The 25,374-nt window shown below is 41.8% G+C and overlaps 1 protein-coding gene and 1 long non-coding RNA gene across 8 annotated transcripts in view; one reads left to right on the top strand and one right to left on the bottom strand.

Moving 5' to 3' along the window:
* Window positions 1-25,374, top strand: part of LOC106580640 (protein furry homolog) — a 282,430-nt gene that overhangs the window by 121,436 nt on the left and 135,620 nt on the right. For all 7 annotated transcript variants that reach the window (XM_082966434.1, XM_082966435.1, XM_082966433.1 and 4 more), the window contains exons 23-26: window positions 18,588-18,780; window positions 21,396-21,520; window positions 24,271-24,328; window positions 24,936-25,027. In XM_082966434.1, coding sequence (XP_082822560.1) covers window positions 18,588-18,780; window positions 21,396-21,520; window positions 24,271-24,328; window positions 24,936-25,027 — 468 coding nt within the window. The remainder of the gene's footprint in view (window positions 1-18,587; window positions 18,781-21,395; window positions 21,521-24,270; window positions 24,329-24,935; window positions 25,028-25,374) is intronic.
* On the bottom strand, window positions 13-23,618 carry LOC106580641 (uncharacterized). Its single transcript, XR_001322927.3, has 3 exons — window positions 23,544-23,618; window positions 21,393-21,514; window positions 13-6,466 (listed from the first exon to the last, which is right to left on the bottom strand). It is a non-coding gene; the product is annotated as an uncharacterized LOC106580641 (long non-coding RNA).

Below are 25,374 nucleotides of genomic sequence, written 5' to 3'. Positions count from 1 at the left end.
AAAGAATAGATCTTTCCCCATGTTGGATTTGATTTATTGTACAGATTGAGTACAGCACAGCCCCAGAGGATAACACATCAAAGTATTGAACAAAAGTTTATTTTACAATGTGGATCTTGATGTAAGAAGATAGATGGATAGATAATCCATAAAAATGAAATGGACAGCACTCTAAGGGGCGGTTTCCCGGACACAGAGTAGGCCTAGTCCTTTGCCCTTATCCACAAAGCATCTCTGAAAAAGGTCCTAGGAATCCTATTAAAACTTGTTTTTGGACACAAAAGAAATCTCAGCTCACAGTAGGATGTGAAGACACTGCCCAGACAAACTCTGAGCCAGGAGTAAAATAAACTGATAGAAGTTTTTCAGCTGGTAATCACAACAGTTTGAGGTACTGCAAAGAACATATATTGACTCTCATTGACATTGTTGCAAATGATGGGGAATAACCAATCACGATGATGCATCGGCAGCTGTGAACTCTATAGGACACTTCAGACAACCACAGTGAATGTGACTACATCAAATCTTGCAATGGTAAAGCTTTTGATTGAACTTTGCCCACTCTTAATTCTTGCCCAATATGTTGGAATGCATAACCCTTTTTTTTGGTACAAATTCTGATATTTTGAGTAATGTGATTGGCATATTGCACTCAATCATACAGTATGACTGTTGTTAAACACATACTTTTTATACATACAAGACACGCACCTGATGCGCATGCACCCGCTTACATATTTGTTACTCCGGAAAGGGTAAGTGTCAACATGCTGACATATCTAAGCCTTTATACTTAGGTATGAATGAAGCCACATATTTTCTGAAATGTATCATATCCTTAGTCGTTACCTGATCATTTATGTAATCGTATTCCTTACATGATATGTAATATTCGTCCTCATATGTCTGATCGAAAATGGGCTAAAGCTCATAAAATATCAATTTTACCTGTTCAGGCAGCAAAAATCATTGTGCTTCTTCACATGAAGGTGACATATGAGCATACATTTGTACCATATTCAGTAGTAGGCTATACAAGGCATGGACAGGCAAACATCGTCATACATGTATTTAATCCAGGTTGCTATTTCCAAAGCACATCTCTACTATTTCTGTTTGAAAAATGCAGCATAGCAAATCCACATTTTTGTGTATGTGTACTTTACTTCACTATTTATATTTTTGACTACTTTTACTTCACTACATTCCTTAAGAAAATATTGTACTTTTTACACCATAAATTTTCCTTGACACCCAAAAGTACACGTTACATTTTGAATGCTTATTAGCAGGACAGGAAAATAGTCCAATTAAAGCACTTATCAACCAAACACACCTGGTAATCCCTACTGCCTCTGATCTGGCAGACTCACTAAACACACATGCTTCATTTGTAAATTATGTCTGAATGTTGGAGTGTGCCCCTGACTATCTGTAAATAAAAATATATATTTAAAAACATTTAAAAAATCATTTAAAAAAATTGTGCCATCTGGTTTGTTTAATATAAGGAATTTTAAATTATTTATACTTTTAATTTTGATACTTAAGTATATTTTAAACCAAATACCTTTGGACATTTACTCAAGTAGAATTTGACTGGGTGACTTTTACTTAAGTCATTTTCTATTAAGGTATTTTATACTTTTACTCAAGTATGACAATTGGTTACTTTTTCCACCACTCTATTTTTTTTTTTACAGATAATAAAAGTTGCACACCCTCAATAGCCCTGACTGCCTGTTATGAAGCTGACTCAGTAGCACTCATCACAAATGCACATCATTTAATTTTCCCTTCTCAATTGTTTAGCACGTTTATGGTTCCCCATATCTGACGGACCTGCTCAATTCGGTCTTATGTAACAACATTGTAAATAGTGTTTTTTTACAATGGATAAAAGTAGAGACAGAGCTATATCATACACTACAGTTGAGGAACAATGGGAAAGTAATTCTGCTTTGAAAATGGGTGAACTTGCTAGCTAGCTAATGTTAGCTGGCTAGCTAGTTCAAATAATGACCATATCATATAGCTGACAACATCTTCACTTTAGCTAATTTCTCTTCATTATTACAGGAAAATATACTCACAACAAGATCATTATTTATAAGTTAATGGTGAACCAATTACAGAAAGCTTACGGTTCCGAGTGTGACGAAATAAAATCAGGGCTTTCTACCTCAGAATTTTTTAACTTAGACACTGTCTCGTTGGCCTAATGTGATATCCTAATTTGAGTTGTTGTCCTAATGTTACATCCTAATTTGTCTCCGGTAAACTCTTACACTTTGATTTTATTTGATATAGTATTTGTCACATGCACAGGATACAGAAGGTGTAGTGAAATGGTTACTTGCATAGTGGAGTCTTTTGTTTAGACATGTAGTCAGCTAGCTAGCTAAACAATGAACCATAATCACAACTTACAACGTTACTACCCTGCATGAATCTACAGGTAGCTAACCAACCAGGTTCAATGTTAGCTAGCTAACATTAGGTTATAACTAGGAATGCAAATGGTTCTAAGATACGAATAATATTACTACACAGATTATACATGTAACGTTAGCTAGCGAGCCAGCCAGCTAACAATAGCTGGCTAGCTAAAAGTATCTTTTAACTTGAAATGAAAACGACTTTGACAAAATTTGAAACATACAATATCTGAAAATGTAGCTAACAAGACTTTTACCTGCATACATGGAACGACGCTTCTCCCTCTCTGTCTCAGATGCCATGGTTGCCCTTAGTTTGAAGATGTAATCAGGAGACAGGTGTTCTCTTTTCGACTCCCTCTGCATTTGTGCAATCAAACCCTTAGCTATCATACTGTAATTCCACCGGATATTCCACTGATTTCAAAACTTGGTCCTCCAGAAAGTGGAGAGCAACACTTTTGCAGTTCTACTACGTGATATCTTAAAAAAAATGACCTACACATACTAACCAGCGCATGTTATGGACAGAAGCGAGCTACATGGCAGACCAATCCAAACTCATCTCTCGGCATGTCCAGCCCATCCATTATCTTAGCCAATCATGGCTAGCTGGAAGGTTCCTGACTTTTTCCGTTGCTAAACCAAATACGCTCAAAATATAACAATTTATTTATATTTACAGATGGCATACAAGTTTGTTATTAAGGCACATGAAAGTTAACATATTCCAGAAGACATTTCTGCCCAAAAAAAGCATTTTGATTTTTAGAAATTGTTTACGTTCACATGCCCCTGTGAAGTAGTAACGTACGACGTACGCCTAGTTTCCTGAAACAAGTCACATATATCTAGTAATTCATTTATCCTAAATGTACAGTACCAGTCAAGTTTGGACACACCTACTCAATCCAGGGTTTTTCTTTATTTTTACTATTTTCTACATTGTAGAACTATGAAATGACGTGTTAAACAAATCAAAATATATTTGAGATTCTTCAAAGTAGACACCTTTTGCCTTGATGACAGCTTTGCACACTCTTGGCATTCTTTCAACCAGCTTTGTGAAGTAGTCACCTGGAAAGCATTTCAATGAACAGGTGTGCCTTGTTAAAAGTTATTTTGTGTAATTTCTTTCCTTCTTAATGCGTTTGAGCCAATCAGTTGTGTTGTGACAAGCTAGGGGTGGTATACAGAAGACAGCTCTATTTAGTGAAAGACCAAGTCCATATTATGGCAAGAATAGCTCAAATAAGCAAAGAGAAACAACAGTTCATCATTACTTTAAGACATGAAGGTCTGTCAATCTGGAAAATTTCAAGAACTTTGAAATATTATTCAAGTGCAGTCGCAAAAAACATCAAGAGCTATGATGAAACAGGCTCTCATGAGGACCGCCACAGAAAAGGAAGACCCAGAGTTACCTCTGCGGCAGAGGATAAGTTCATTAGAGTTACCAGCCTCAGAAATTGCAGCCCAAGTAAATGCTTCAAAGAGTTCATGAAACAGACACATCACAACATCAACTGTTCAGACGAGACTGCGTGAATCAGGCCTTCATGGTCAAATTGCTGCAAAGAAACCACTACTAAAGGACACCAATAATAAGAAGAGACTTGCTTGGTCCAAGAAACACAAGCAATGGACATTAGACCGGTGGAAGTCTGTCCTGATGAGTCTGATGAGTCCAAATTTGAGACTTTTGGTTCCAACCGCTGCGTCTTTGTGAGATGCAGAGTAGGTGAACGGATGATCTCCGCATGTGTGGTTCCCACTGTGAAGCATGGAGGAGGAGGAGGTGTGATGGTGCTTTGCTGGTGACGCTGTCTGTGATTTATTTGGAATTCAAGGCACACCACAGCATTCTGTAGCGACATACCAAACCATCTCGTTTGCGCTTAGTGGGACTATAATTTATTTTTAAACAGGACAATGACCCAACACACCTCTAGGCTGTGTAAGGGCTATTTGACAATGAAGGAGAGTAATGGAGTGCTGCATCAGATGACCTGGCCTCCACAATCACCCGACCTCAACCCAATTGAGATGGTTTGTGATGAGTCGGATCACAGAGTGAAGGAAAAGCAGCCAACAAGTGCTCAGCATATGTGGGAACTTCAAGACTGTTGGAAAAGCATTCCAGGTGAAGCTGGTTGAGAGAATGGCAAGACTGTGCAAAGCTGTCATCAAGGCAAAGGGTGTCTACTTTGAAGAATTTAAAATCTATTTTGATTTGTTGAACACATTTTTGATTACTACATCAATTCATATGTTATTTAATAGTTTTGATGTCTTCACTATTATTCTACAATGTAGAAAATAGTAAAAAATAAAGAAAAACCCTTGAATGAGTAGAACTGTTTGGCCATAATGACCATCGTTATGTTTGGAGGAAAAAGGGGGAGGCTTGCAAGCCGAAGAACACCATCCCAACTGTGAAGCACGGGGGTGGCAGCATCATGTTGTGGGGGTGCTTTGCTGCAGGAGGGCTGGTGCACTTTACAAAATAGATGGCATCATGAAGAAAGGAAAATTATGTGGATATATTGAAGCAACATCTCAAGACATCAGTCAGGAAGTTAAAGCTTGGTCGCAAACGGGTCTTCCAAATGGACAATGACCCCAAGCATACTACCAAAGTTGTGGCAAAATGGCTTAAGGACAATGAAGTCAAGGTATTGGAGTGGCCATCACAAAGCCCTGATCTCATTCCTATAGAAAATCTGTGGGCAGAACTGAAAAAGCGTGTGCGAGCAAGGAGGCCTACAAACCTGACTCAGTTACACCAGCTCTGTCAGGAGGAATGGGCCAAAATTCACCCAACTTATTGTGGGAATCTTGTGGATGGCTACCCAAAACGTTTGACCCAAGTTAAACAATTTAAAGGCAATGCTACCAAATACTAATTGAGTGTATGTAAACTTCTGACCCACTGGGAATGTGATGAAAGAAATACAAGCTGAAATAAATCATTCTCTCTATTATTATTCTGACATTTCACATTCTTAAAATAAAGTGGTGATCATAACTGACCTAAGACGGAATTTTTACTAGGATTAAATGTCAGGAATTGTGAAAAATTGAGATTAAATGTATTTAGCTAAGGTGTATGTAAATCCTCGACTTCAACTGTATATACTGTTGTTATCTTGGGTAATTATTTGTAGAGGAAATGTTTGGTCAAGTTGCATTGTGACCCATTTCAGTTTCATATTTAAATGCTCCACGTGGATGCAATGTTCAGGTGCACACGAACATTTGCTACACTGACGATAAATAATTTTGTTCATTTCCATATTGTAATGTGTCCTGTGTTTGAAGTTTGCATGTCTCAGAACTCCATGTCTTCTCTGTCATGTCTGTGTGAAATGGGAGCGCTTGCGGTTCCATAAGTAATACATTTTGCTACTTGTTGGCCTGTAGAAGCCAGTAATGTTCAAGACGTTTATTTAGACGGAATATGTGAATGTAGGTATAATGAAGATGTCTGTTTCATGATTTAATATGCCATATTTGGGTAAAGAGCTCCATGGTTAATGGTATGGTCCATATGGAGGAGCCAAAGGTATAAAGTTTCCTGTTCAACCTGTGAACTGGAGTTATATTCTAGCTCTGGTATGTGAGCTGTGTGGGGAGGCTGTCCATAGCCTGGAATACCCCAACCTGCTATAGTTGGTTTGGAAATGTAGGCCTGATTTGAAGCTTAGGTTTTCGATTTAGATTCAAACCTATAATTTGAGAGTCTGTTCATTTTGTAAATACCTTTGTAGATTATGTAAATATTCATTGGATTTCATTGTTCACCAGGAACCACCTTTCACAGTTAATAAACTGGACACTATTTTGCACCTCATCCTGCTGCCTACTGCTACTTACTGCCCTTAAGGCTGCTCCAACATCCAATCTCTACACTGCCCTGTTTGTTATGGAATTAGATGCGATGGGTGCAGATTGGGTCGTCAGCGGCGGTCCCTCGCAGTCCAGACCCAACGTGGTGGTAGTGTTCGTCTGTGATCCACTCCAAACTGTCAATACAAAATCATCAGTCAAAATTGTGTAGATATTGCAAGAAAATATTGTCATTTCACATAACCATACCACAAGCTACAGTACATGGCCAAAAGTATGTACCCTTCAAAATAATGGACTCGGCTATTTCAGCCACACCCGTTGCTGATACAGCCATGCAATCTCCATAGGAACACATTGGCAGTAGAATGGTCCATACTGAAGAGCTCAGTGACATTCAACGTGGCACCGTCAAATGTCTGCCCTGCTAGAGCTGCCCTGGTCAACTGTAAGTGCTGCTATTGTGAAGTGGAAACATCTAGGAGCAACAACGGCTCATCCGCGAAGTGATAGGCCACACAAGCTCACAGAACAGGACTGCAGAGTGCTGAAATGCATAGTGCCTAAAAAAATTCTGTCCTCGGTTTCAACATTCACTACAGAGTTCCAAACTGCCTCTTAAAGCAACGTCAGCACAATAACTGTTCGTCATTGGACTCTGGAGCAGTGGAAACGCGTTCTTTGTAGTGATGAATCACGCTTCACAATCTGGCGAAAGACGAATCTGGGTTTGACGGATGCCAGAAGAATGCTACCAACTCAAATGCATAGTGCCAACTGTAAAGTTTGGTGGAGGAATAATGGTATGGGGCTGTTTTTCAAGGTTTGGGCTAGGCCCCTTAGTTCCAGTGAAGGGAAATCTTAACGCTACAGCATACAATGGCATTCTAGACCAGGAGTTGTTAAACTTTTTCAGCCTGAGTCAGGTTTGTAGGCTTCCTTGCTCGCACACGCTTTTTCAGTTCTGCCCACACATTTTTCATGGGACTGAGGTCAGGGCTTTGTGATGGCCACTCCAATACCTTGACTTCATTGTCCTTGAGCCATTTTGCCACAACTAGGCTTGGAAGTAGGCTTGGGGCAATTGTCCATTTGGAAGACCCATTTGTGACCAAGCTTTGACTTCCTGACTGATGTCTTGAGATGTTGCTTCAATATATCCACATAATTTTCCTTTCTTCATGATGCCATCTATTTTGTGAAGTGCATCAGTCCCTCCTGTGTCACATCCTGACCAGCAGAGGGGAGCAATTGTATTAGTTTTGCCTCTGATTGGGAGTCCTATAAACAGGTGTGTGTTTTCCTTTGGGGTTGTGGGTAGTTGTTTTTGCACTGCGTTTTGTGTGCCTGCAAAACTGTTCCTGTCGTGTTTATTGTTTTTTTCCCCTGTGGATGCTTTACTCGTGTTTATTAAAAATATGAGTATCCACATTCCCGCTGCGCCTTGGTCCATTCCTGACGACAGACCTTAATCCTGCAGCAAAGCACCTCCACAACATGATGCTGACACCCCCGTGCTTCACGGTTGGGATGGTGTTCTTTGGCTTGCAAGCCTCCCCGTTTTTCCTCCGAACATAACGATGGTCATTATGGCCAAACAGTTCTATTTTTGTCTCATCAGACCAGAGGACATTTCCCCAAAGAGCACGATCTTTGTCCCCATGTGCAGTTGCAAACCGTAGTCTGGCTTTTTTATGGCGATTTTGGAGCAGTGGCTTCTTCCTTGCTGAGCGGCCTTTCAGGTTATGTCGATATAGGACTCGTTTTACTGTGGCTATAGATACTTTTGTACCTGTTTCCTCCTGCATCTTCACAAGGGCCTTTGCTGTTGTTCTGGGATTGATTTGCACTTTTCTCACCAAAGTACATTCATCTCTAGGTGACAGAACGTGTCTCCTTCCTGAGCGGTATGACGGCTGCGTGGTCCCATGGTGTTTATACTTGCATACTATTGTTTGTACAGATGAACTTGGTACCTTCAGGCGTTTGGAAATTGCTCCCAAGGATGAACCAGAATGCACTTTTCTTTTCTGAGGTCTTGGCTGATTTCTTTTGATTTTCCCAACGCAAAGAGACACTGAGTTTGAATGTAGGCCTTAAAATACATCCACAAGTACACCTCTAATTTACTCAAATTGTTAATTAGCCTATCAGAAGCTTCTAAAGCCATGACATAATTTTCTGGAATTTTCCAAGCTGTTTAAAGGCCCAGTAAACTGAGTGTATATAAACTTCTGACCCACTGGAATTGTGATACAGTGAATTATAAGTGAAATAATCTGTCTGTAAACAATTGTTGGAAAAATTACTTGTGTCATGCACAAAGTAGATGTCCTAACCGACTTGCCAAAACTATAGTTTGTTATCAAGAACTTTGTGGAGTGGTTGAAAAATGACTTTTAATGACACCAACCTAAATGTATGTAAAGTTCCGACTTCAACTGTATAACTTGACACTGGGAGGATAAACACTTGACACTGGTCCCGTGTGGCTCAGTTGGTAGAGCATGGTGTTTGCAACGCCAGGGTTGTGGGTTCGATTCCCATGGGGGACCAGTACGGGGAAAAAATGTATGAAATGTATGCATTCACTACTGTAAGTTGCTCTGGATAAGAGTGTAATGACTAAAATGTAAATGTAAAATAAACAACCTTCCAATTAATTGCATTTCTTCGCCGCTATTATATGATTGGTTACACAGTTTCTTCCGATAACAGTCTCCTGCAGAAGGGAGAATCGGTAGACATACTGAGATAAAATAACAATCTCTGCCAGAATTCAGCCAGCCTTCACAAGACCATAGGATATGCAAATATGTCCCATTTTGTGTTTTACATCTCCAGCAGAGGAATGACATGTCTGAGTGCATGTAATTCAGTTTCACTGGCATATAGTACGTTCAATGCATGGTCTTAAACTGCAGTAATTTACAGTGCATTCTGAAAGTATTTAGACACAATAACCCATAATGATACAGCAAAAACTGTTTTTTAGAAATTTGAAATATCACATTTACCTAAGTATTCAGACCCTTTACTCAGTACTTTGAAGCACCTTTGGGAGCGCATACAGCCTCGAGTCTTCTTGGGTATGACGCTACAAGCATGGCACACCTGTATTTGGGGACTTTCTCCCATTCTTCTCTGCAGATCCTCTCAAGCTCTGTCAGGTTTGCATGGGGACCGTTGCTGCACAGTTATTTTCAGGTTTCCCCATTGATGTTCAATCGGGTTCAAGTCCGTGGTCTGGCTAGGCAACTCAAGGACATTCAGAGACTTGTACCGAAGATACTCCTGCTTTGTCTTGGCTGTGTGCTTAGGGTTGTTGTCCAGTTGGAAGGTGAACCTTCACTCGAGTCTGAGGTCCTGAGCGCTCTGAAGCAGGTTTTCATCAAGGATCTCTCTGTACTTTGCGCCGTTCATCTTTCCCTCGATCCTGACTAGTCTCCCAGTCCCTGCCACTGAAAAACATCCCCACAGCATGATGCTGCCACCACCATGCTTTACCGTAGGGATGGTGCCAGGTTTCCTCCAGACGTGACGCTTGGCATTCGGGTTAAAGAGTTTCATCTTGGTTTCATCAGACCAGAACATTTTGTTTCTCATGTTCTGAGGGTCTTTAGGTGCCTTTTTGCAAACTCCAAGCAGGCTGTCGTGCCTTTTACTGACGAGCGGCTTCCGTCTGACCACTCTACCATAAAGACCTGATTGATGGAGTGCTGCAGAGATGGTTGTCCTTCTGGAAGGTTCTCCCATCTCCACAGAGGAACTCTGTAGCTATATCAGAGTGACCATCGGGTTCTTGGTCACCTCCCTGACCAAGGCCCTTCTCCCTCGATTGCTCAGTTTGGCCAGGACGCCAGCTCTGGGAAGAATCTTGGTGGTTCCAAACTTCTTCCATTTAACCTGTTAGGGCTAGGGGGCAGTATTGACACGGCCGGATAAAAAACGTACCCGATTTAATCTGGTTACTACTCCTGCCCAGTAACTAGAATATGCATATAATTATTGGCTTTGGATAGAAAACACCCTAAAGTTTCTAAAACTGTTTGAATGGTGTCTGTGAGTATAACAGAACTCATATGGCAGGCAAAAACCTGAGACGATTCTGTACAGGAAGTGGTCTGTCTGACAAGTTGTAGTTCATCTTGGCTCTTTTTATTGAAGACTGAGGATCTTTGCTGTAACGTGACACTTCCTACGGCTCCCATAGGCTCTCAGAGCCCGGGAAAAAGCTGAATGATATCGAGGCAGCCTCTGGCTGAAACACATTATCGCGTTTGGCAAGTGGCCGATCAGAGTACTCTGAGACTCAGGCGCGTGCACGAGTCGACCCCGTGCTTTATTTTCTTTCCTCTTTTTACCTAAACGCAGATTCCCGGTCGGAATATTATCGCTTTTTTATGAGAAAAATGGCATAAAAATTGATTATAAACAGCGGTTGACATGCTTCGAAGTACGGTAATGGAATATTTAGAATTTTTTTGTCACGAAATGCGCCATGCTCGTCACCCTTATTTACCCTTTCGGATAGTGTCTTGAACGCACGAACAAAACGCCGCTATTTGGATATAACAATGGATTATTTGGGACCAAACCAACATTTGTTATTGAAGTAGAAGTCCTGGGAGTGCATTCTGACGAAGACAGCAAAGGTAATAACATTTTTCTTATAGTAAATCTGACTTTGGTGAGTGCTAAACTTGCTGGGTGTCTAAATAGCTAGCCCTGTGATGCCGGGCTATCTACTGAGAATATTGCAAAATGTGCTTTCACCGAAAAGCTATTTTAAAATCGGACATATCGAGTGCATAGAGGAGTTCTGTATCTATAATTCTTAAAATAATTGTTATGTTTTTTGTGAACATTTATCGTGAGTAATTTAGTAAATTCACCGGCAGTGTTCGGTGGGAATGCTAGTCACATGCTAATGTAAAAAGCTGTTTTTTGATATAAATATGAACTTGATTGAACAAAACATGCATGTATTGTATAACATAATGTCCTAGGGTTGTCATCTGATGAAGATCATCAAAGGTTAGTGCTGCATTTAGCTGTGGTTTGGGTTTATGTGACATTATATGCTAGCTTGAAAAATGGGTGTCTGATTATTTCTGGCTGGGTACTCTGCTGACATAATCTAATGTTTTGCTTTCGTTGTAAAGCCTTTTTGAAATCGGACAGTGTGGTTAGATTAACGAGAGTCTTGTCTTGTCAGTCTGCTTAAACTAATAACACACAAACAATTATACATTTTCATGTCTTTATTGAACACAACGTATAAACATTCACAGTGTAAGGTGAACCCTTGGATTTAATAACTGGTTGACCCTCCTTTGGCAGCAATAAACTTCTGTAGTTGCGGACCAGACCTGGACAACGGTCAGGAGGAATTTTGGACCATTTATCAAAACTGTTTCAGTTCAGCAATATTCTTAGGATGTCTGGTGTGAACCGCTCTCAAGGACATGCCACAGCATTTGAAATCAGGTTGAGGTCAGGAATCTGACTGGGCCACTCCACAAGGTGTATTTTCTTTCTCCATTTATAGACATGTTGTCTTACCGTAGATATACTTTTGTAACTCTATCCAGCTTTATACAAGTCGACAATTCTTAATCTTAGTTCTTCTGAGATCTCTTTTGATCGAGGCATGGTTCACATCAGGTAATGCTTCTTGTGAATAGCAAACTCAATTAATTTTGTGAGTGGTTTTTATAGGGCAAGGCAGCTCTAACCAACATCTCCAATCTCGTTTCATTGATTGAACTCCAGGTTAGCTGACTCCTGACTCCAATTAGCTTTTGGAGAAGTCATTAGTCTAGGGGTTCACATACTTTTTCCAACCTACACTGTGAATGTTTAAATTATGTATTCAATATAGACAAGAAAAATACAATAACATGTGTGTTATTAGTTTAAGCACACTATGTTTGTCTATTATTGTGACTTAGATGAAGATCATATCAAATTTGATGACCAATTTATGCAGATATCCAGGTAATTCCAAAGGGTTCACATACTTTTTCTTGCCACTGTACATATGAAATGTGTAAAGCAGTGTGTAAACATTATTAAAGTGATTAGTGTTCCATTATTAAAGTGACCAGTGATTCCATGTCTATGTATATAGGGCAGCAGCCTCTAAGTTGCAGAGTAACCAGGTGGTAGTGGCTAGTGATAGCTTTTTAACAGTCTGATGGCCTTGAGATAGAAGCTGATTTTCAGTCTCTCGGATCCAGCTTTGATGCACCTGTATATTTTTGGCCTTCCTGTGACATCGGGTGCTATAGGTGTCCTGCAGGCCAGGCAGTGTGCCCCCGGTGATGCGTTGGGCAGACCGCACCACCCTCTGGAGAGCCCTGCGTTTGTGGGCGGTGCAGTTGCCGTACCAGGCGGTGAAACAGCCTGACAGGATGCTCTCAATTGTGCATCTGTAAAAGTTTGTGAGGGTCTTAGGGGACAAGCCACATTTCTGGAGCCTCCTGACGTTGAGTCTGTGTGGGTGGACCATTTCAGATCGTTGATGTGTATGCCGAGGAACTTGAAGCTTTCCACCTTCTCCACTGCGGTCCCATCAATGTGGATAGGGATGTGCTCCTTCTAGTTTTTCCTGAAGTCCACAATCAGCTCCTTAGTTTTGTTGACGTTGAGGGAGAGATTATTTTCCTGGCACCACTCCGCCAGGGCCCTCACCTCCTCCCTGTAGGCTGTCTCGTCATTGTTGGTAATCAGGCCTACTATGGTTGTGTTGTCTGCAAACTTGATGATTGAGTTCGAGGAGTTTGTGGCCACGCAGTCATGGGTGAACAGGAAGTACAGAAGGGGGCCGACTATGCACCCTTGTGGGGCCCCTGTGTTGAGGATCAGTGAATTGGAGGTGTTGTTTCCTACCTTCACCACCTGGGAGTGGCCCGTCAATCAGTCCAGGACCCAGTTGCATTGGGCGGGGTTCAGACCCAGGGTCCCAAGCTTGATGATGAGCTTGGAGGGTACTATGGTGTTGAAGGCTGACCTGTAGTCATTTGTGGATCTATTGGGGCGGTAAGCAAATTGAAGTGGGTCTAGGATGTTGGGTAAGTTAAAGGTGATATGGTCCTTAACTTGCCTCTCAAATCACTTCATGATGACAGAAGTGAGTTATACGGGGCAATAGTCATTTAGTTCAGTTACCTTTGCTTTCTTGGGTACATAACATCTTGAAGCAAGTGGGGACAGCAGACTGGGAAAGGGAGAGATTGAATATGTCCGTAAACACTTCAGCCAGCTGGTCTGAGCATGCTCTGAGGATGCGGCTAGGGATGCCGTCTGGGCCGGCAGCCTTGCGAGGGTTAACACTCTTAAATGTCTTACTCACGTCGGCCACGGAGAACGAGAGTCCACAGTTCTTGGGAGCGGGCCGCATCGATGGCTCTGTGTTATCCTCAAAGTGGGTGAAGAAGGTGTTTAGCTTGTCTGGTGTCCGTGATATAGCTGGTTTTCCATTTGTAATCCGTGATTGTCTGGAGACCCTGCCAAATACGTCTTGTGTCTGAGCCGTTGAATTGCGACTCCACTTTGTCTCTATACTGATGTTTTGCCTGTTTGATTGCCTTACGGACGGTATAACTACACTTTTTTCTATTCTACCATATTCCCAGTCACCTTGCCATGGTTAAATGCGGGGGGTTCGCGCTTTCAGTTCAGCGCAAATGCTGCCATCTATCCACGGTTTTTGGTTTGGGTAGGTTTTAATAGTCACACTTTGAACAACATCTTCTCTACACTTCCTGATGAACTCAGTCCCGTGTCCGTGTATACATCAATGTTATTATCTGAGGATACCCGGAACATATCCCAGTCCGCGTGATCAAAACAATCTTGAAGCATGGATTCCGATTGGTCAGACCAGCATTGAATAGACCATAGCATGGGTACTTCCTGTTGGAGTTTCTGCCTATAGGAAGGGAGGAGCAAAACAGAGTTGTGATCTGATTTGCCAAAGGGAGGCCGGGGGAGGGCCTTGTAGGCATCCCGGAAGACAGAATAGCAGTTTTCCCAACGCAAGTACTACAGTCAATGTGTTTGTAGAAGTTCAGTAGCATTTCCCTCAAATTTGCTTTGTTAAAATCCCCTGCTACAATAAATGCGGCCTCAGGATATGTGGTTTCCAGTTTGCATAAAGTCCAGTGTAGGGCCTTGAGGGCCGACGTGGTATTGGCTTGAGGGGGAATATACACGGCTGTGACTCTAACCGAAGAGAATTATCTCGGGAGGTAATACGGTCGGCATTTAATTGTTAGGTATTCCAAGTCTGGTGAACAAAATGACTTAAGTTTTTGTACGTTATCACAATCACACCATGAGTAGTTAACCCTTTCATGCGTGAATATCTCTAACGGTCGCCCCAGTGCGAGTTTTTTTTATGCACGTGATGTTAGAACGTTCTCTCCATTCCAGAATGTGATCGTTACGTAACAGTACATTTAATCCGTGCTACCCTCAAACCAAAGCACGCAGCTTGTTTTTATTTATAGGCTGTTTTCAACTTGTCCATTTTTAATTATTTTCTAACAAGTTTTTATTTTCTAATAACAGTTTGAATTGAGGTGTGTTCCGCCTCATTCATTCACATAAAAATGTTTAGTTTTGTGGACCGAATTGTTTTGACATTTCTGACCCGGACAAAATTCCCCAACCACTTCCCAATTGTTTGTGCAGTTCAAGTATGGAGACATTTGCTCATCTCTCGTCCTGCATACACGTGTTCACATTTTCCGTCTGTTGCCTGCATCGCAATCAAAGTTGTTTTCGTTACCAATAATAACTTTGGAAATGTGTGCAGTAAGTCTAGTAAGTGCCTTATTACATTATAATAGTTTCTGCATGTCATTTCTACTGTAGCATAATGTTTTTGTGTATATTCCTTATAACCGCGGACACGCAATGTAACGTTACCCATTTCATAACCTTTATGGTGTTATACTCAATGCTTAGGTAGCTAGCTACATTCTTCTATGAGCTCTGGAAAACAATGCTAATTGCATCAGAGAAGTATTAGCATGTGTTTTGAGGCTACCCTGGCCTTATGACTCCCAAGTGGCACAGAGTCTCAGTGCTAGAGGCGTCACTACAGACACCCATGTTCAAATCCAGACTGTGTTTCTATCAAAGTAAGTGCCTTATTACGTTATAATAGTTTCTGTGTGTCGTGTTATACCGTTTCTACTGTAGTTCACTGTGTGTATGGAGCATAATATGTTTGTGTATATTCCTTATAATCGCGGGCACGCGAGGTAACGTTACTCATTTCATAACCTTTATGGTGTTATATTCAATCGTGCTTATGTAGCTAGCTACGTTCTTCTATTAGTTCTGTAGAACAATTCTAGTTGCGTCAGAAGTATCAGCTTGTTGTATTTTGAAGCTACCCTGGAAATATTTTTAAATAACTTATACCACTTGGTCGTTTTCTGAGTGCATTCCACAAAGCTGTTTATCATGTCCTCCTTAACCACTGCCCCCATTTTGAGGTTATAGTCAAGCACTCAGTCTGGTTTGATGTTTCTCTCTGTCTGGTTTGATGTTTCTCTCTCACGTCAGGTGGTCCACCTTCCCTGTGGCCGACATGGTTGCTGTATGGACAGTGCAGAGGACATGGACGTCTCGTTTGTCATGGCACTTTGCTGCCAGCTGTTGACATTTCTTATTTTGTATAACGGGTCATTTAGGATGGCAGTAGCATTGTTGATGAAATGCAGTATTAGCAGCAGAACTAGGAAGCAGTCTTGGGAAAAGAGGGGGGCAAAGAAGGGAGTTGCAAACATAGGATCTCTGCTCCAGTATTCTCTTAGGGAGTTCTTCTTTACTATCCCCATGAGGACTGTCACCAGGAAGGTACATTTCACTAATTGTGGTTGTCCCCCCCACTCCTGGCTCTCTCTTCTCCTGTAGCTCCAAGGCATAGCGATTGGTCTCTGCTATGTCTCCCACCAGCTCCTCTGTCAGAAACAACTTGAAGCACTGCCTCAAATGGAAATGGCAAGGGCCGTTGCACTCCAGACTGGGACTCATCAACGCAAACAGCAGGGCCAGGAGGGGTGAATTGTCTGGCAGCCTTCCAGCTACCACAGAACTCCTGTACTTCATCCACTATCGGTCTGCCTCCATCCCCACCAGCATCTTCAAATGGAACTAGGACTTTGTCAGTGGACAAGGGGTCCTCAGATTCAGGGTTCTCGATGGCTGGGGGGCAGCTCCTCACGGTCACTGTCAGAATCTGATTCCTGACTTTCAGACTCATTGTCAGAATTTTTTTACATCTCCAGAATTTCCCACATTTGTGAGTTGTTTCCTTTTGAAAGACATTGCTAATGCTACAGGTTAGCTCATTATCTACATACATAAACAACAACACTGAATGGCTCAGAGTGGGAGTGAGAGGTTACGTGATTTACTGCCTGCACGCGCCATTTGTATCAATAAATCACTATCAGAAAATGTTTTGTGTGGTATTATTGATATATTTACTATTTTATTCACGTTTTTCAATTACCGGTGATAAATCATGCATTCCGATTTGTGCATAGATTGTAATGGGCTGTACTGATTATGATGAGCTAAGCTAATTCCAGCAATGTGCGTGGAGCCACGCTTGTTGACATACAATGCATTCTGGGTTTCACGTGATCATCTGTCGGACCAAAGATGCTATAACAAAATGAGGTGAGTAAGTGTTCACTCATTTTTTGAGAACTTCAGGAAGTGGTTGGGTGGGATGTGAACGATGGTAGACGACACACCCTTTCAACATGCATACTATAAACAGACCAAACTCATCTTGTCTTCTCTTATTATCTTTGGTTTCTGTGAGGGAAAAAAGCATGGCAGTGCATTGAAACTAATCGTCGGATTACTTCCGATTTCTAGAAAGTGTTTTACTCAATTATTTTGATCAATGCTGAGCTCACCCGTGATGCGATTAATTATACATTGTAATTGCTATTAGCTAATTCATATTGTAGTTTATGTCAGCCGAGAGTTAGAAAATATGACCGCTTGTGTTGCGTCAATCTTTCCTCAGTTAGCGCTAGGACAAATGTAGCCTACAATTCTCCGGTTAGGATGATTGTGTTATGCTATAGATACTTCTGTGAATATCTGAACATTGCATCCAAAAATACTGCTCACATTCTGGTCATAACTTTGTAAGGACAGTGTTTGTGTAAATAGTTCCTGAAAAAAGTGTGGCCAGCTCAAATGCTGATTGTTGTGTCATTCGAAACTGGCCGTTCTAAATAGGCGTTATAAATGAGCGTTCTAATCACACGGTTGTGATCGTATGCTTCAGGGACCACTGTAGAATGATCACACCCGTGTGATGGTACGTGTGAAAGGGTTAATCTAGAAACATACACCACTGCCCTTCTTCTTCAGTTTTTTATTCTTGTCTGCGCAATGTACTGAGAACTCAGCTGGCTGTATGAACGGGGACAGTATATCCAGAGAGAGCCATGATTCCGTGAAACGGTGTATGTTACAGTCCCTGATGTCTCTCTGGAAGGAGATCCTCGTCCTGAGCAAGCCTACTTTATTGTCCAGAGACTGAACATTAACGAGTAATGTACTCGGAAGCGGTGGATGATGTGCCCGCCTCCTGAGTCAAACTAGAAGTCCACTCCGAATACCTCTTCTCTGCCAGCGGCATTTTGGAGCAGCCTCTGGAATAACTTAAATTGCCCTGGGGGGTGCGGAGAAAGGATCCAATTCAGGAAAGTCGTATTCCTGGTCGTAATGTAGTTGAGGTACGCCGCTCTGATATCCAAAAGTTATTTCCGTCTGTATGTAATAACACAAAAAATATATATATTTAAATGCAGGGCTGTCGGCGCCATCTTTAGGCAAGAGATACTGTTGCATGTAGGTCTAGATTATTTATGGGTTGATCATATAGAAAAGTCAAAACGTTATTTGAACAACTCCAAAGCAATTGCATGTGTCGCAGGAACCACTGACTCGCTGCATTTTTCTATTATCAAAACACCTGCAGGTATCTCTTAAAATTGTTTAGGACAGCTCATGAGGTCTCCTAAATACCTGTGGGACTCTTATGAATGAAGAGGCTTCATGCATAGCTTTTAAAAGTAGGAGTAAAATGTCTCTATTCTCAGCACAATTGTTCTACTCTGAGACGCTTTGTGGATACGGGCCCAGGACTAGGCTTAATCTGTGTCAGGAAAATCGCCCCTAAAGGTTCAGTTTGATTTACCATGCACTCTCAATGCACTGTGTGTGTGTGTTTACCCGTGGTCTCTCCAGTAACCCAGTATACACTAAGAAGACCAGCAGCACGTCGGGTGGTGGAGACAGCTACGTGAGCCTTTGGAGGAACTACCTGATCCTGTGTTTTGGAGTGGCCAAGCCTAGCATCATGAGCCCCGGCCAACTGAGAGCCTACACCCCTGAGATCACAGCCACTACACCTGACGGCAGCATCAGCTACGACAACAAGGTAGATACACTACATTACCAAAAGTATGTGGACACCTGCTCATCTTACATCTCATTCCAAAATCATGAGCTTTAATATGGAGTTGGTTCCCCCTTGGCTGCTATAACAGCCTCCTCTAAGGTCAGGGCTCTGTGCAGGCCAGTCAAGTTCTTCCACACAGAACTAGACAAACCAGTTCTGTATGGAACTCACTTTGTGCACGGGGGCATTGGCATGCTGAAACAGGAAAGGGCCTTCCCCAAACTGTTGCCACAAAGTTGGAAGCAGAGATTTGTCTAGAATGTCATTGTATGCTGTAGCATTAAGAGTTCCCTTCACTGGAACTAAAGGGTCTAGCCCGAACCATGAAAAACATTCCCAGACCATTATTCCACCTCCACCAAACTTTACAGTTGGCACTATGTATTGGGGCATGTAGCGTTCTCCTGGAATCCGCCAAGGCCTGATTTGTCCATCGGACTGCCAGATTGTGAAGCATGTTTCATCACTCCATAGCACTCGTTTCCACTGGTCCAGAGTCCAATGGCATCGACGCTTGGCATTGCGCATGGTGATCTTAGTCTTGTGTGCGGCTGCTCGGCCATGGAAACCCATTTCATGAAGCTCCCGACAAACAGTTCTTGTGCTGACGTTGCTTCCAGAGACAGTTTGGAACTCGGTAGTCAGTGTTGCAACCGAGAACAGATGTTTTTGGCGATCCCGTTCTGTGAGCTTATGTTGAAATAGCCAAATCCACTAATTTCAAGGGGTGTCCACATATACTATATATACAAAAGTATCTCCCCCTCTCACAGCTAGGTCCCTAGGGACTAACTAACCCCCCATAAGGACGAATTAACTCCCCATAGGGACAAACTAACTTCCCCTAAAGTTTGTAAAGTGACATGGTTATCCTTTCCACTGTGGTTTGCTCTGGTTTGGAAAACCGTGTAACTAAGTTGTGACGTCATTTGTGAAGATGTCTGACTAAGTAGTGTGTGTGTGTGTGTGTGTGTGTGTACCAGGTGATTGGAACTGAATTGTGTGTGATGCACAATGTCTTGAGTGTGTGTACCAGAGGTGCATTCAACAAGGGCAGTAGTTTACAAACGTTCGTTTACGTTAGCTAACATATTCCACTTGTTTTGTGTTAGCCGTAAACATTTGTTAGCTAAAAGTCTGAGACGCTATGGTGCAGCAAACGTACAGTGCCTTCGGTAAGTATTCAGACCCCTTGACTTTTTCCACATTTTGTTATGTTACAGCCTTATTCTAAAATTAATACCCCATAATGACAAAGCAAAAGCAGATTGTTAGAAATTTTTGCAATTTATAATAAATGTATTCAGACCCTTTGCTATGAGACTCAAAATTTAGCTCAGGTGCATCCTGTTTCCATTGATCATGCTTGAGGTGTTTCTACAACTTGATTTGAAGTCCACCTGTGGTAAATTCAATTGATTGGACATGATTTGGAAAGTCACACACCTGTCTATATAAGAACCTACAGTTGAAAGTGCATGTCAGAGCAAAAACCAAGCCAAAAGGTTGAAGGAATTGCCCATAGAGCTCTGAGACAGGATTGTGTTGAGACACAGATCTGAGGAAGGGTACCAAAACATTTCTGAAGCATTGAAGGACACCAAGAACAAAGTGGCCTCTATCATTCTTAAATGGAAGAAGTTTGGAACCACCAAGACTCTTCCTCGAGCTGGCCGTCCGGCCAAACTGAGCAATCGGGAGGAGGGCCTTGGTCAGGGAGGTGACCAAGAACCCGATGGTCACTCTGACAGAGCTCCAGAGTTCCTCTGTGGAGATGGGAGAACCTTCCAGAAGGACAACCATCTCTGCAGCACTCCAACAATCAGGCCTTTAAAAAGCTACTCCTCAGTAAAAAGCACATGACAGCCCACTTGAAGTTTTCCAAAGGGCACCTCAAGGACATTCAGAGACTTGTCCCAAAGCCACTCCTGCTTTGTGTTGGTTGTGTGCTTAGGGTCGTTGTCCTGTTGGAAGGTGAACATTCACCCCAGTCTGAGGTCCTGAGTGTTCTGTAGCAGCGAGACCATGAGAAACAAGATTATCTGGTCTGATGAAACCAAGATTTACCTCTTTGGCCTGAATGCCAAGCTTCACGTCTGGAGGAAACCTGGCATCCCTACGTTGAAGCATGGTGGTGGCAGAATCATGCTGTGGGGATGGTTTTCAGCTCCAGGTACTGGGAGAGTAGTCAGGATCGAGGGAAAGATGAACGGAGCAAAATACAGAGAGATTATTGATGAAAACCTGCTCCAGAACACTCAGGACCTCAGACTGGGGTGAATGTTCACCTTCCAACAGGACAACGACCCTAAGCACACAACCAACACAAAGCAGGAGTGGCTTTGGGACAAGTCTCTGAAACGATTTAATTCATTTTAGAATAAGGCTGTAACCTAACTACTTTCCGAAGGCACTGTAAGTGTCTGTTTCGGATCTAAACTGCCTCTATAAATAATAATGTGAACATGTAGGCTTACATGTATATTTAATGTAGTAGGAATAGCAAATTATCTTCTGCCGTAAATGGAAGCCTTGTTGAACGCTCCTCAGGTGATTGGCACTGGATTGTACAATGTTTTGTGTGTGTGTACCAGGTGATTTGGACCCCCTCGGTAGCATGGCTCCTGAAGCAGCTGGTCCCTCTAATGAGAGCAGAGAGCATTGAGCTGACAGAGTCCTTGGTGCTAGGCTTTGGACGCACCAACTCCCTGGTCTTCAGGTACAACACACACACACACACACACACACACACACACACTAGAGTTACCCCTGATCAGTGTAGGAGTTAGCTAAGCGAAGGCTATTTGTTTTGAGAGTTTCCTCAGTACTTGATTAGGGTGATAAGATAAGAAAAATGCTGAGCATGCGTTTCAGACGTTCCAGTTATATTATGGAACGCCGTTTGGGTCTTTGTGTGTCAAAAAAAGATACATGTCAAATAACACTATTTGACGTGTCAAATAAGATTGTTGACCAATCAGGACCTGAATATGACTGCACGTCACATAATAATTTAACACGTTCATAATTTTTTACGTAGTTATTACACATTGATTACACTATCACTCGTGTTATATGTTACAACGATTCATATATACGTACGCTATGATGCTGGTAAGGTTTTCTCGCGCACCTACAGTGCTGGTCATAAAAATAGCTAGCTAGCTCATGGATGCAAACAATGTTCTTCCCCAAAAACATAGAAAACGACATCTGTTTCAGTAGCTATATAGTTAGCTAGCTAACTATTTAGCTATATAGTTAGCTAGCTAACTATTTAGCTAGGTGTCATCATCTAAAATAACGCAAATTCATAAGACAGTTATTATTTGATTAATGGTGGTCGGACCCATCTATGTGAAGCTAGCCACAATAAGGATTAGCGTAATCGTGGCCTTCAAAATAAATGTATGCTATTGACAGTGATGCAAATTAATACAAATAGTAGAATTATGCCATAATTGAATAGATAATGCTAAACGAGGTTGGAATGTTGTTATATAAAATCAACAAAATACAATAAATAGAATTGCATTGGGGGCATACATATTTCACTGTACAGCCTTACCTATGGATTGTGAATCAATGACATGGGGTATCAGTCTACTCAGTGACGCCCAGAGAACATTAGTGTAGTAGCTGTTATTGCGGGACTCTGAAACAACTGAATTGAGCCACATTTATTGTCAAACAATGTGTTTTGAACACTATTCCCGAGGAAAAACAATACTGTGTGGATGTTTTGGAGTTTGATAACTCTGAGGAGGACATTGGGAGAAAATATTTTGGGTATTGGAGTAGACTGATAACCCATTTCATTGATCCCCAATCCTTAGGTAAAGCTGTACAGTGAAATATGAATGTCAATACACACAATAGGCTGACTGGGGAGGTGATTTCACACAGTCACAGTCCCACGTTAAGAGCTACAACGCTAATATTTGCGTAAACTCTTAACAATTGTGTTCTTCGAGTGTCACCAAGTAGACTGATACCCCATTTTATTGTTTCATATTCCAACCTTGTTTAACATTATCTAGTCTAAATATGAAATAATTCCACCAATTGTAACCTTCTGATTCGCTTTCAAATAGGTACTTTTATTTTGAAGGCAAACCGCAAATTCCGCTATTTTGCCTAAACCTTATTGTGGCTAGCTTCACAACACATAACCCGGTCCGTTCGAGCCTCACTAGCCAGATGAAGCAAACTGGCTGCTTATAACGTTAGCTTTGGGCAATAAGGTTAAGTAGCTGGCTAGCAAGTTCAATTTCAATAGGTGAACAACAAGTGGCTACCTAGCTAATACTTACTCACAAGGATTCCTAAATCATTGCTAAGAATAATGAAAATGACTACAGTTTCTACTGGTCATTGTTTACAGGCTGGATGTGTTGGTGCTAGCTAGGTACCAAGCTAACGCTAGCTACCCCAGAAGTTGCAGTCGAACAAATAATTCCTTATTACCAACGCGGTATTGTAAACACATCGTTCGTGGCCGGTGTTTGCTTGTTTGCAGTCTTTTTTTGTACCGCTTTGACAGTGCTACTTATAGTAGTGGTGGCGCTTGGCTTGCACGTGCAAATTCAGAACACACAACATTCTATAATATAACTGTTATTTGACGTGTCAAATTAAAAGCTTTTTTAACACGTCAAATATCTTTTTTGACATACAAAGACCCAAACGGCGTTACATATATTTTACATGTAGCAGCTGGGTGATTTATCACAGTGTCTTACCTCTATCACAGTGTCTTACCTCAGGGAGACGTTTCCCCTTAGCACAGATCAAGGATCAGCTTCCCCTCCCCCAACTGACCTAAAATAAACTGCTAGGGGAAACTTCACCCTAAACCCTTTTACTCGAAGTCAAACATACTCAAGCTATTAATTGCTAAAAGGCACAATTTGTGATATATACCCATTGATTCCTCATGTACTAACTGTCAGTCCCTGCATTCATAACAGGGAACATGACACAATACAGTCAGCTGTGGAAAGTTTTAAAGCATTTGTGATGGTTTAAAAGAGAGATAAGCGAGGGATTACAAAGTGGTACATTCTGGTCTTTTTCAGTTTGGACATATCCCCTTCTCTTTGTTCCGTGTAGACTTCATTTTATCTTAAATACCCTTTTCTTGGAAATCAATTTAATCAGTGCAAAGCACTATCTATGGTACATTTTTGTGAATGTTTATGAAATTGTATGTTCGGGTTTTTCGTCACATTTCAAAACATATGTCTTCTTTGTTATAGTAACACATTTTTGTGATCACAAAGATCCTATTAAATCACTAACTAGCTAACCAACATACTGTGATATGTTATTATATCACTTATATATTATACCACATGTGATCCTTTTCTAGATTGAAAGGTTTCCTGAGCAAGATGGATGTTTTTTAGGCATGTGCTAGGATCCAAATGTCCGTTCTAGAGTTCTATATGTAATTCTGTTTGTGTCCAGGGAGCTGGTAGAGGAGCTGCATCCTTTAATGAAGGAAGCTTTGGAGAGAAGACCAGAGGTGAGCTGTGGGCATAATCATCATAACGCTTCAGTTTGTTCTTATATACACAACTACTACTTCGCAACATATTGTAAGTCATTGAATAGAGAGGGGAGGTCATTGCCTGACAACTCACCCTGAACTTAATTCTGCTGCTCTATCGATCTCTACATGCTGTACATTTCGTCTGAATCTGCCATCCTAGAAGTCGTTTGTGTGACTTCAAAATGAGGGGCGTTGTACAAAACAAATTCATCAGGGATTGGATCGTCTCTAAAAAATCGAACCAATCAGAGTATTTAAGTTGATAAAGTCATCATGTAGGCTGGCTCTGGCCCAACCCATCAGTTTCTGGGACCAATCAGAAAGGTCAGAATGTGTTCGCAAGCTAAAATCGTAGGGGAGGAAGGCATATCCAGACTCATTGTGGAGAATAAACTTTGGCTGAAGCAATGTGGATGGGTAGCCAGGCAAGGGAGATCACACATTGTAGATGAAACAGCTATTAGAAGAAGTGCCTATCTGATGGATCTCTCTCTCTCTCTCTTTTCCTCCCTTTCTATCGCTCTCGCTCTCTCTCTCGCTCACTCCCCCCTCCCTCTCTCTCTCTCTCTCTATGTCTCAGAACAAGAAGCGCCGTGAGCGGAGAGACCTCCTGAGGCTGCAGCTTCTGAGGATATTTGAGCTGCTGGCTGACTCTGGTGTCATCAGTGATAGGTTAGAGTCACATTCACTGACCAATCACTGCACAGGAAGCTGCTGAGGGGAGGACAGCTCATAATAATGTCCGGAACGGCGCTAATGGAATGGTATCAAAAACATGGAAACCAAATCAATTTAATCAGTGCAAAGCACTGCTATGCTCAATCTATTGAACTTTTTCTGCTCCAGCCATTACCATAAGCTCGTCCTCCCAATTAAGGTGCCACCAACCTCGTGTGAATCACTGACACGCTCACTGACAAGCTCTCTGACACTCTGACCCAACCCACATTCACTGACACTCTCAGACACACTCTCTGACACACTTAGTGACACTTAGTGTCACACCTACTGACACACAA

The sequence above is a fragment of the Salmo salar genome, chromosome 20 (genome assembly GCF_965601325.2).
Source record: "Salmo salar chromosome 20, fSalSal1, whole genome shotgun sequence".
NCBI lineage: Eukaryota > Metazoa > Chordata > Actinopteri > Salmoniformes > Salmonidae > Salmo > Salmo salar.
The sequence above is the reverse complement of the archived record's forward strand: the minus strand, read 5'-3'. Positions and strand labels throughout refer to the sequence as shown.